We start from the raw sequence: 13,224 nt of genomic DNA on the forward strand, positions 1-13,224 counted from the left end.
CAGCCTCAGGTGCACACCAGCCTCAGGTGCACACAGCCTCAGGTGCACACAGCCTTAGGTGGCTGCTTTCTATTCATTCATCCATTTATTATTACAGCTATCCAGCTATTATTTAATACAGAGCACCAAGTGTTTACTAAATGTCAGACACTTGGAGGGAAGGCAGACCGGAGGGTAGAGAAACGGGCTTGAACGATACAGAATTAATCCCAGTCCTCTGAAGTGCACAGACTTGCCGGAGGATGGGTCACTGCTGTGCATTTTATCCTCCAGGGTGATAAAGGCAGAGCAAGGTTGTGGACTTAGTGTGTGTTGGTGGTTAGGGCAGGATTCCCAGCCCAGTCTGGCGTTAACTGAAAGCTGTCTAGTGCTTGTGCTGAGACCTATGGACCGAATCACTGTGGGGCAAAGACAGTGAAGGAGGCAACAAGGTAGCGAGAGTGGTGTGTGTGTGAGACCTGCACACCCGTGCACACCCAAGACTCATGGTGTGTAAACCGAGATGTGTAGTGTGCCCTGTTTATAGACCCAAGAGAGAAAACAGGAATCTCTGCAGAGATCAGAGACCAGCCAGGACCGGATTGTGAAACTCCTAATGAATTATTACCTCTAAGGAAATAAACCTAATATCCACAAATGACAGAAAACACACAGTGTTTGCCACGCTGAGTCCTGTTTGTTTTACTTATGATAATCTCCAGCCGTATCGGTTTTCCTGAAAGTGACTTCAGTTTGTCCTGCACTTCTAATGTGCGTTTTCCATTAATTAAATTTGTTCTTTGACAATTCCATACATGTACATTCTGTTTACTCTCAGCCCACTCTCTTTCATCTCCCTCCCACCCTGTCATCTTCCCCCATCCCTACAGGTTCCTTTCCTGTATGCCTGCCTCTTTTTGTTTTGCGACCACTGATTTTAACCAGGTCTGTCTGTGTGGCCATAGGTTGGAATCACTGGCGACTGATGGGCTAGCTTTTTGGTACGTAGCTAGAGTGAGTTATTTTTGGAGGCAGGGCCTCTCACTAGCTTGATAAGGCTAGACTACCAGTCCAGGGAGCCCCAGATGTCTGCCTGTCTTCACCTTTCCTGTGATGGGATTGTAAGTCTATGCCAACACCGGAGATCCCCATGCTTGCTCTGCAAACGCTTTATGGCTGTGCCTCCTCCTCAGTCTAAAGTAATACTTCTTTTGAGAAGAGGACCTGGTATTTTTTATCAGATTTCCAGATGGCACTGGAATTGATTTGAGGCATGTCTATTTATGTTTGCTGCTTACTGTATGGTAGTGGTGATTCACTATCAAACTAGGTTTTTTTACATATTCCTGATATTAACTCTTTATGAGGCTAATAATTGGAAAATGGTGTCTTGGATAAGCCTCTGCTTACTCTGTTGACTGTTTCTTTTGCCGGTCCGTATGAGTTCAGTTGTTTCCTGTGCTTTGAGGGTCCCGTCCAAAACATGTTCATCTGTTCCACTGCTCTGAAGACTGGCCTCTTCAGTGTTTCCTTCCTATGGTTTCATCTCTCCAGTTCAAGCATCGAGTTCATTTGGACTGGGTTTTGTGAAGAGTGCTTGGTCTAGTTTTAGACCAATTTTCCATCCACTTTCCCCCAGAATCACACCTTTCCCCATTGTGAGTGCTTTACATCCTTGTCAGAAGTCAGCTGGCTGCAGAAAGGTGGCTTGCTATTCTAGTCCATTCATATCCCTATTTTATATCTATCATCTATCTATCTATCTATCTATCTATCTATCTATCTATCTATCATCTATCTATCTATCTATCATCTATCTATCTATCTATCATCTATCTATCTATCTATCATCTATCTATCATCTATCTATCTATCTATCATCTATCTATCTATCTATCTATCTATCTATCTCTATACCTATATATATGCATCATGATGGTTTGACTACTACATTTTTGTGGTATGTTTTAATGTGGTATAATGTGGACAGGAGACAGAACAGATGAACTGTAGGAAGAGGGTACACTACAGGAAGCTGCCCTGAAGACAATCAAAATGAATATTAATTTGAAGCCCATAATCTAATACATATGGGTATTCTAACATCTATGGGCAGGATATGGCTGCAGGGGATAGAGATAGTCAGAGTTAAGACTATCTATTGCTCTTGCATAGGAACCAGCACCCAGAAAGCCACTCACACTGTAACTCCAAGACCAGCGTATCCAATGCCCTCTTCTGGCCTCTGAAGGCATTGCACACACATGGTACACACATGCATGAAAGTAAAACACTCATACAAATACAAGAAAAATAAATAAATCTTTTTTTTTATAAAAAGGTATAGGTGCAAATATAATGGGGTTTTAGAATAAATATGTAAATGAGGAATTTAGGGCTTAATAGCATTTTCCTCTGAAGGATGAAGATGATGAGGGGCTGGGTCTACAGAAGAGGAGAAACAGTTTGAAATCCTCATATTCTCATGGGCAGGGTGTTTTGTTTGCCAAAAGATACATATTGGATTATATTATGTTAGGATGTGACTTTTAAACTGGGTGTGGAAGTGAACACCTTTAATCCTAACCTTTGGGAAGCAGAGTCAGGCATATATCTGTGAGTTTGAGGCCAGCCTGGTCTGGAAAGCCAGAGCTACACAGTGATACCCTGTCTCAAAAAAAAAAAAAGCCTTTCCTTACTGATGAGGTTCATAGATGGTTGGTTATCTTGTGAAAATCACTTCTACAGTGTTTATACTGTTCTGGAGGAACAGCAGCTCTTCTGTACACAGCAAGGGATCTTATTAACACCGTATGCAAGCACCAGGATTTGTCTTTTGATTTCCTCTTACTCAAAAGACATTTTCCCAGCTGGAGAGAGACGGACGGCTCAGGGGTTGAGAGCACTGACTGCTCTTCTAGAGATCCTAAGTTCAATTCCCAGCAACCACATGGTGGCTCACAACAATCTGTAATGGGATCTGATGCCCTCTTCTGTTGTGTCTGAAGGATATCCACAGTGTACTCATATACATAAAATAAACAACTCTTAAAAAAAAAGACATTTTCTCCAGAAGAAGAGAGTTCACCCAGACCTAAAGACAAATTCACAGACGGCAATCACAGCCATTGTCTGTGGCTATTAATAAGATTTACCAACATAAACTCAAAGATCAAAGCAGTTTTTAAAATCTGCATCTGATCAACTGAAAAGCCCAAGAAACAGCAGTGAGAAATAAACTCTTTTCAGTTCAGAAGTGGCAAGGTAGCTCTTTCTAGCCAAGGGCTGGGGACAGGCCTTCCTAGCTCCTGATAGGCTTCCTGGGTTATTCTGTTGCCTACAGAAGCGCAGGGACAAATTACTGAAGAAGCAGTCCTGGCTGTTTCTGGAAACCTATTACTGATGGCTGATGCCAGAAGTTTCCTGCCCAGTTCCCTGGAGACCTTGTTTCACCTGCCACTGTTCGTCACATCTGCAGTCTAGCCTCATGTCAATCCCATCAAGTGACTGCTACCGTCGCCACCTACATTCCGCTGACACTTCAGCCCTGCTTTAACCTCAGCACTGTCTAAATGGTTCCTCTCCATGACACTCACCTGCCTCCTAATTTTTCATCATTTTTGGTCAACCTTTTGTTTGTTTGTTTTGGTTTTTTTTGTTTTTTGTTTTTTTTGTTTTTTTTTTTTTGAGAGAGAAAGAGGGTTTCGCTATATAGTCCTGGCTTTCCCTCACTATACAGAGACAGGCCTCAAACTCAGAGAGCTGCCTGCCTCTTGAGTGCTGGGATTAAAAGTGTGTGCCACCATATCTGGCTTCTAGTCACCCTTTGAAGTGATATTATTCTTGCTCAAATATCACCTTTCCTGTTAAGCGCGCTCTCTCTCTCTCTCTCTCTCTCTCTCTCTCTCTCTCTCTGTGTGTGTGTGTGTGTGTGTGTGTGTGTGTGTGTGTGTGTGTTGGTGCAAATCAAACACAGGGTCTTGCATATTCCAGGTAAGCTCTCTTCCACTGAGCTAAGCCACCCTCCCAGACTCATTAGCCCTAACTTTCAATACTTCTTTTCCAATCTGTCGTTCTGAGATGAGCAGCGTTTTACTCTCCTCTGGCAGATCGAAACTGAGCCTTAGACCCGTTAAGTGACTTACTTAATTCAGCCTAAGTTGTTTCCACTTCTCCAGCTTTATAAACGATTCCGTGGTGTGCTTCATAGACGCATCTTTTTCCTGCTTCCCCGAGACAGCTTTCTAGATGGTGACACGCTAGAGTCAAGAGTGTACATTCTCTCTAGCTTTATGTTTTAATAAGGTAGCAGCAATGTCGGGAGGAGGGGGGAAGACAACAGTAATTCTAGGGATTCGGTGGGCAGGGACAGCCATCGCATGTACATGCTTGGCACTTGCATCCATGGCTTTACACCAGAATTGGGTTGATCATCCTCTATTAAAATCTATCAGAATCTCCCAGTTCTTTTTCCTGGTCAAAGGCATGGTGTTTGTGCTGTAAAAATGGACGGGCTTCTTAGCATTAGGAAATTGCAGAGATTGTTACTTAAATGAACCAGAGTCCTGTTGGAGGCCCACTGCAGTAGCAGAGCGGAAGTGGATGCCTGGGGAGGACCGGAAGTGGATGCCTGCTGAGGACCGACCTGTTTGTCCTCTGCTTGGCACTGAACTGTGAATGGCACCTTAAGATATATATATACACGACTTCCCTTCAGCCTTCTCTAAAGAGTTCTTGGAATGTCTCCCTGGCTGGCCTACCGCATTTACATGCACCTCAAGTGGCTTTAGAATAGGCTCAGATTGCACTCCTCAAAGCACATTAGATCCTGCCCTTTTAAAAAAGTTAAGTAAAAATGTCACTTTAAGTAGCACAGTAACAGATAGTGATTCTTCTCTTGGATTGCCGACTGGAATAAGAACAGAAAGTTTTCTCCGTCACAGTTGGGGGCATCTGTACTGTGATCCAGACCAAGGCCAAAACAACAGCGGATGAATGGGGCGAGAACTACTTCCTGATAGGTCCGTATTTTGAGCACAACATGAAGACTCAAGTAGAACAGTGTGAGCCTGTCAACGATGCTGTCAGAAAAGCCATGGATGCGATGAATAAACATGGCTGCCAGGTAAAAGATTCTAACCGCCCTGTCCCTCTATAACTCTAAACGAACTGTTGCCAGAAAGCACCACACACACCTTCCACCGACTCAGAAGAGAAGGCTATCCACCTAGCTGAGGAAGAGACTTACAAGGAAGACAGTACTTGTTCTTACAGAGTGCAGTTGAGGCACCTTGTGAAAGCTAAGATTCTCTACCAGGACAAGGGGACGGGAGCCCCAGGAAGATTCAGAGTTGATGTAGTCTTGAAAAAGCTGTACATAAATTGAGGCCAGAGTCAGAGGAGTTGATGGTATATCCAGTAGAGGTTTACTAAGAGCAAGCTTTCATCCAAACCCTTTTTATATTAGTTCCTTTTCCATTTCTGTGATGGGGCTGGGGACGTAGCTCAATGGTAGAGTGCCTGGCTCGTATGCATGTGGCCTTGGGCCCTAAGTTAGATAGAGCCTTACTTTTGTACAAAGTGAAATAATATATTCTGCTGCTATAATAAAATGCCCTGACCAAAAGGGAGTTAGTCAAGAAAAGTCTGTAATGCCAGTATCAGTGGATCAAACAGCCTTTTATTGCCTCCTCAGGAACCAGGCATATATGTAGTACACAGAAAAATATTCAGGCAAAACACCCAGAGTAGCCATGTGGTAGCAAATAGCCAGACTGGATTACATAACAAAGCGTTTCTCATGCTATGAAGTGTCTATGAGCACAGAATCACAGGAAGGTAGCAAGGGACAGAAAAACAGCAATCACATGATCCGGACAGCTGTCTGTCAAATGACGTCACTCCATGAAGAACAGACTCTGTAGATGGTACCCAGTTGGATGGGCGCTCCCTTCAGCTTCAAGTGCAGACATCAGCTGTCATCACAGCGGTGTGTAGCTCGATTGGTCAATCAATGGCAACAGGTACCTAAGAAATAATTCACAAGAAGAATCATCTCTTTGGCTTCACAGGTTTAGTCTGTGCTTAGCTGCCGTCATTGCTTTGGGGGTGTGGTGAGATGGAATATCATAGTGGGTAAATACGGCTTAGAGGTTGTTCAGCTCATAGTAGCCAGAAGCAAAGAGCAACCCGGAAAAGCTCGGGACTGATAAAATACCCTTCAAATGTCCCCCCATTCTAAAAGCATTTAGTTGTGAATTCATGGATGAATCAATCAGTTGAGTCAGTTGAACCTTTATGGTCCAAAAGTTAAACGTTTTCTAAGATCTAAAACAAGGAACTTATCCAGATTTTTTATTTTATTTTATGTGACCTAGCACTAGAAATCCTAGCTGGATTGATAATACAAGAGAAAGAAATAAAGGGCATCCAAATTAAAAAGGATAAATCCAAATTGTCACCATTTAAGATGCTCTGATCTTATGTATAGAAAACTCCAGAGATAACACCAACTTCCAAAGGCTTTCCACATTTGAGCTTTTGTCTTCGGGGAAACATTTCACATTGACACAGTGACACTTGGTCTGTCATTGTTTTCTGTCTTAGTTTCTCTCTTGAGGTTGTGATAAGATACTCTGACAAAAGTAAAGAAGAAAGCTCTTATTTGACTTGAAATTATAGAGGGATATGTTTCATCTGGGCAGGGAAGACATGGCAGCAGGCAGGACAGTCACGGTGACCAGAGCAGGAGGCTGGCTGATCACATGGCATCTGCACTCAGGAAGCAGAAAGTACACAGGAAGTAGGGCCTGGCTATAAAAAAATCAAGGCCTTCCTATAGTGAAGCTCCACCTTCTAAAGGTACCATAACCTTCCCAAACAGCACCATGAACTGGGGCCAAGTGTCCAGACAAATAAATTTGTAGAGGACATTTCATGTGCAAGTCATAACCCTCCTCAAATAATGGCTACACTTTCTAAACCCAAATACACTTTCTTCTCTTACGTTGTACTTAATACCACAGTGGCTCTTCTTTCTATATCAGGTGCATTTTGGAAGATGGCTCATAGAAGGAAGTCCCTACGTGGTGCTTTTTGACATCAGCTCCTCAGCATGGAACCTGGACAGGTGGAAGGGTGACTTCTGGGAAGCATGTGGTGTTGGCATCCCTCATCATGACCGAGAAGCCAATGACATGCTCATATTTGGGTCTTTAACTGCCTGGTTTTTAAAGGAGGTACAGTTTACAGTATCACGACAGAACAGAGGGACAGCCTTCTGCACTGAGGATCCAGCAGTGACCCAAGCATTTGGGGATAATGCTGTTATTGATTGTCATAATTCATTTTAAAAGAATTTCAAGGAAGTATTTACCATTCTTAAACTATGTGCCAACTTTTGGAACAGGGTAGCTAGGGCTGCCTTGTCTGGCCTCAGTGGGATAAGGAGCACCTAGCCTCACAGAGACTTTCAGTGCCAGGGTGGGGGGTACCAAGAGGAGAAGGGGAGGGGAGATGGGGGAAGGATTGTGGGAGAAGAACAGTAAGTAAGTAGGATGTAAAGTAAGTAAGAAAAAAAATTAAATTAAATTCAAATTAAGAACAAAAAAACTCCACCCAGCTATATTGCCTACTTATGTAGATAAAATCCAAAATATATGTATAAGAGAAATATACATCATGAAAAGTGCAGATAAATTCTAGACAGCAGGAAAGACTTGAAACATTTTGTTTTGTGTATGTATGAATGCAGGTGCACTTACAGTGGTGTCTTGATATTTCCATTACACACTAGCGTCTGAATTGGCCTCAGTAGCTACTCAGGAATCCTTTGCAGTAGAATAGCCCAGCAGTGTACAGAGAAAGAACACTGGAGGCCATTGTTAAATGAGCCTCTATTCTCTCAACCCCTCGAAGCACATAGTAGGGCTTGCCTGCACGTTCTCATCACTTCCAGATGGTGACACCTAACCTGGACCTCAGATCTGAAGGAATGAGACCCCAGTGAGGAGGGCAGCTAAGGACAGAATGACAGATCTGTCTGATGACGTCCTCCTATACAATACCTACCCAGGGCTGGCTGGGGAAGGTGGCCATCGGCCTCTTGGTAGTAGTAGAGGGGAACATGGGTTAGTACTTTGGGAAAAGTCTATTGTGGTGACAGATCTGTAGTCCTTTCATACCAGTGAGCATCACCACCCTTCTCTATAGTCTTCCTGCCTGAGCCATGGCCCCAACTTGGAGACTAGCCACAAAGTGGTGTGCACATGTTTGATATGAAGTGTGTGTGTGTGTGTGTGTGTGTGTGTTTGAAAGAAGCTCACTTGGGTAGACTCAGTAGATTCTCTTGATTTCTTCAAAAGCATTGCTTCTGTTACTGAGTCATTTACTCAGTGAATATTACTACCAACTGAATTATTCAAATTATTAATAGTTTAACAGATATTACTCTTAGTAATACTTATATATATTCTATGGATACAAAACTAAATATGACCCATTATTAAAAGGGAAGATTAAGATATAGATAGATGGACTTGACCAACTCATCAGCGAACCTTACTTTCTCTTGCTAAGTTTGCATGCCTCAAGTGTATGCCCTTTTAAGAGAGGTAAGACTGGCACATCTCACATCTGTCCTTCCGCTGTGGGCAATGGTCAAGGTCAAGCGTCAACAATAACTTTTCTAAAAGTTTTTCTTCTGATGCAGGTGACAGACCACGCAGACGGTAAACACGTCATTGCCCAATTCCATGAATGGCAGGCTGGGACTGGGCTGATCCTTTCTCGTGCCAGGAAACTCCCCATTGCCACAGTATTTACAACCCACGCCACACTGCTTGGGCGGTATCTCTGTGCAGCAAATATTGACTTCTACAACCAGCTTGACAAGGTAAAATACCCACCAACCCCCCTCAGCCCCTTTCCTTTCAGCTCACTGAAGCCCAAGGATGAAAGATATTGATCTTACGTTTGAGCTGACAACCACATGGCAGCGATGCCCTTTCAGCTGATCAGAATTCAGGGAGCGGCTTCCGCTGGGTGATGGCGGTGGAGGGAGCTTAATTTTGCTCGGAGCGTAGTGAAGTGTAGAGGCTGAGAGGTCTGAGCTCTGCTCCGTCTCTGGAGAAATAGATCCAGATGGGCATGATAGATCAGAGACGCTGTGTATGGCCAGGCATAGGCTCCTGTTCCTTCCTGAATTCGAGGTCTGATGATTGACTGGCACCGGAAGTGGAGGTAGACGTCTGATGATGTGCGTCTGCTCATCTTACAGATACCCACTCAGTTGTAAATCTTTCTTCAGCTTTTCATTCGTTAGGTTAGCATAGTAAAAGTTTCTCTTGTCATTTAATTTTATTTATGTGTTTGTGTGGGTGTATGCCACATGCGTGCAAGTGTCCCTGGGGGCCCAAGGAGGGTATCATCGAGTCTGGAGCTGGAATTACAGGTTGCTGGGAACTGTTCGTGTGAGTCCTGGGAATTGAACTCAGGTCCTCTGCAAGAGGAGCACAACGAGTCATGTCTCCAGCCCCATTGCACCTTTTACACAGGAAAGTCAGCAAGCTTATTTAAAGCACACATTTTAAAAAGATGAATATTTAATTAATATTTAATATTTATTTTACTTATCAAGTCAGTTCAGGACTTAAGCGTTTGGTTTCACTATTAGAAGGAAAACCAGGAAGCCGAAAATTTGAGTTTTTTAAAAATAACTCTCCCAGCAGTAAAAGTTCTGGGATCCTGTGCATCAGATACACGCACATTCATGAACAGTAATCGGTAGCCTGGGAGGGATACGCTGCTGTCTCAAACACATTTGGAATGCTAGAGGAAGCTGCTGAAAGCCTCTCACTGTGCAGACAGTGGGATTAATGAGAGCTGCCCTACAAAAAGGTCAGCCCATGCTAAGATCCAGGCTTTAAGTAAAGTCAACAGGGATTCAGAAAGCCGGGAGACCCAGGAGACCTGCAAACCATGCATGGTAACTACAGTCAGCTAATGAGGGCAAAGCAACCCTCCGTGATGAGCACCGCGCAGCACAGTGTGTCCTGAAAAGGTCAGGCGCTTGGATCTTAGCGTGACAATGGAATCCTTCATTCTGGACTGCTGCCTGGTCTTACAGACTAATAGTCCAAAAAAAAAAAAAAAACTAATAATGTGTAATGAGGAGTTTTATTTAGGAACAGACGCACTATAGTGCGCAGATAGATTACAACAAGCCTTTTGATTGAAGGTAATAGTTACATCATTATGCCTGTAATGATGGCTACACATCTCAAGTATATTCAGATACATGATACGTATCTGTCTATGTTCAAGATCATTATTCTTGTGATCTGTCCTGCCAGCCACTGTGGATAAAAATCAGCCTTTGAGTTAAACTCATATGCATATTTTTACAGCAGGAGATCCTGTGCTCACACTAGACATAGATTTAGGCTATATTTAAATATATCAAATTATATACCACAAATAAGACATTTAATATAAAAATGTCCTTGGGCAAGTTTCCTTTCCTGTAATATAAAGACAGAGCACTTGAGTGAATTTTATGAGGATTAAAGATGGCGGGCAGTGAACACTGCTGAAGACATCCTGTGGCTCTGGGTACACACTGGTCTTATTTTCCTTTAGACACTGCCAGTGTCATGGAAAGCCTTGTGAGATGTGATATCAGCTGAGTAAAATGAATGAAGTTCAGGTTTTCATGGGCTCATTAAGGCCTTGGTTTCTGGGGTTTTGTTTGTTTGTTGTTTGTTAGGTAAAAATATCCAGAAGGCACTATGAAATCTCCTAAAAATAGAGTAAAAATGTTACTAAGCCAGGTGGTGGTGGCACATGCCTTTAAACCTAGCACAAGAGAGGCAGAGGCATTCAATTCTCTCTGAGTTGGAGGCCAGCCTGGTCTACAGAGTGAGTTCCAGGATAGCCAGGGCTGCACAGAGAAACAGACAAACAAGCAAACCAAAGCCAAAACCAAACCAAGCCAGAAGGACAGATGAGGCCACAATCCGACATATTTTCTATTAAGATGAGCATGCACTTTTTCTGAAATTAACTTGGAAAGAGTATGTAACCAAGTCAAAAGAAATCACTCAACTTTTTCTCTCAGAAGATTAAGTAGGATAATAATTATCCAATTTTTCAGGGTCACAATTATTGTCAGCTTCGTTATATTTTTTTAATGTTTGATTTAATTTTATGTATGTATGTAGGTGTTTTGCCTGCATGTGTGTCTGTGTACCATGTGTGTCCCTGGTGCCGTCTGAGGCCGGAAGAGGGCATTAGTCTGCTGGAAATGGAGTTATAGATGGTTGTGAGCTGCGATGGGTGCTAGGAATCAAACCTATGTGCTTCGAAAGACCAGCTAGTGCTCTTAACTGCAAAGCCGTTGTCCAGCCCCATTTTTGTTGTAATAACCTTTTTAAATTTTTATTTTGTGCTTCACTGTTTATTGGAGAATGTAAAAATCCTTGGAGATTAAAATTATCCTTACACTTATAAAATGTGGGATAAGGAAACATGAAACAAATATCAAAATTTTATAGGCAATGAAATAGCCGTTTGTAAGACATGAAGTGAACAGTGCTTTTAAAAACACCAACTTTATACTCTAGCCAGTGGCTCAATATCCACTAGTCCTTTAGTGGGGTCTTTACAACTTCAATCAGCTCTGAGGAAAACCTTGGGTCGTGGAGAGGGTTGTGTAAGGAATGTGTGTTTGTCTTCAACAGTTCGACATAGACAAAGAGGCAGGAGAGAGGCAGATTTATCACCGCTACTGCATGGAGCGGGCTTCCGTGCACTGTGCGCACGTGTTCACCACAGTGTCGGAAATCACAGCCATCGAGGCGGAGCACATGCTGAAGAGGAAGCCTGGTAATGACGGAGGAGGCTGGGTTTGCCACCCTAACACATGCAGCACCCTGGCTTAATGGCTGTGATCTCACCTGCGATTTCCAGGTTGTCAGATACCACTTGGGTGTCTAGAGGTGGGGGTCTTCAAGACATAAATAAGCTTTGTCAAATAAAACAAAAACAAGTGACAAATAAGAGCCCGAGGACAGGTCAGTAGCAGAACGATGGATGGGATGTGTTCTTTTTCTTTCCCAATTTTCCTTCGGATTTGGGGTTGTCTCAGACTCTGCTATGATGAACACCAGGACCAAAGCAACTTGGGGAGGAAAGTGTTTGTTTCAGCTTACATGTCCGGGCCACTCACAGTCCATCATTCAGGAAAGTCAGGAAAGGCAGGAACTGAAGTAGAGGTCATGGAGAAATGCTGCTTACCGGCTTGCTCCTCCTGGCTTGCTCAGCCTGCTTTCTTACACTACCCAGACTGCCCAGATGTGGCCCCACCCACAGTGGGCTGGGCCTTCCCACGTCAATCACTGATCAAGAAAAAGCGCCTCAGAGTTGCCTATAGACCGATCTTGCAGAGGTATTGTCTCAATTGTGATTCTCCCTTCCCAGATATGCTAGTAAACTGACAGAACCCAACCAACGCAGACTCATTTCCACGTCCCCTGGCTAACAATGACCTCATTTCTCATTTCTCTGGTGATCTCTCTGTCCATAGTGCCCCTCTTTGAGAATATGCACCACATGATTTGGGATCTCCCTCCTCCTCCGCTCCCCTTCCCCCTCGCTCCCTGTTTCCCTCCCTCCCTCTCTGGCTTAAAAAAGTAAACCACAGATGCTACTTCATTTATCCACTAGGCGCTTGTGCTTGCCTTTTCACTAACTGAAAATTGCCTTTTAAAGAAACTATCAAATTCAGGGGTTTATTTATTTATTTACTTATTACTTTGTTTATCACTACTCCTGGTATTAAAGGTGTCAGAGAGGGTGCATTCCTACTCAGGAAAGAGTTGCCACGGTTTTATTCTGCTTTTCCAGATGTAGTGACTCCAAATGGCTTGAACGTTAAGAAGTTTTCTGCAGTGCATGAATTTCAAAATCTCCATGCCATGTACAAGGCCAGAATACAGGATTTTGTTCGAGGTCATTTCTATGGGTATGTTTTCCTTTATTCAAGAACATAAGCACCGGGGCTACAGAGGCGGCTCAGGCGTTAAGAGCACGTGCCCCCCTTGTGGAGGACTAGAGCTAGGTGCCAAGCATCCACAGTGGGTGGCTCATAACCACTTGTAAGTCTAGCATGGGGAGAGAGGTAGTTCTGATGAACTCTTCTGACCTCCAAGGGCGTTTACATGCACACACACACACATACACACATAC

General features: G+C 43.4%; 1 protein-coding gene across 1 annotated transcript in view; it reads left to right on the plus strand.

The window, feature by feature from the left end:
* Positions 1-13,224, plus strand: part of Gys2 (glycogen synthase 2) — a 37,908-nt gene that overhangs the window by 4,244 nt on the left and 20,440 nt on the right. Inside the window, exons 2-6 of the mRNA XM_028757520.1 lie at positions 4,923-5,104; positions 7,026-7,217; positions 8,690-8,872; positions 11,718-11,862; positions 12,883-13,000. Of these exons, the coding sequence (XP_028613353.1) occupies positions 4,923-5,104; positions 7,026-7,217; positions 8,690-8,872; positions 11,718-11,862; positions 12,883-13,000 (820 nt within the window). The remainder of the gene's footprint in view (positions 1-4,922; positions 5,105-7,025; positions 7,218-8,689; positions 8,873-11,717; positions 11,863-12,882; positions 13,001-13,224) is intronic.

This window comes from Grammomys surdaster, unplaced genomic scaffold (assembly GCF_004785775.1).
Source record: "Grammomys surdaster isolate TR1022 unplaced genomic scaffold, NIH_TR_1.0 126176, whole genome shotgun sequence".
NCBI lineage: Eukaryota > Metazoa > Chordata > Mammalia > Rodentia > Muridae > Grammomys > Grammomys surdaster.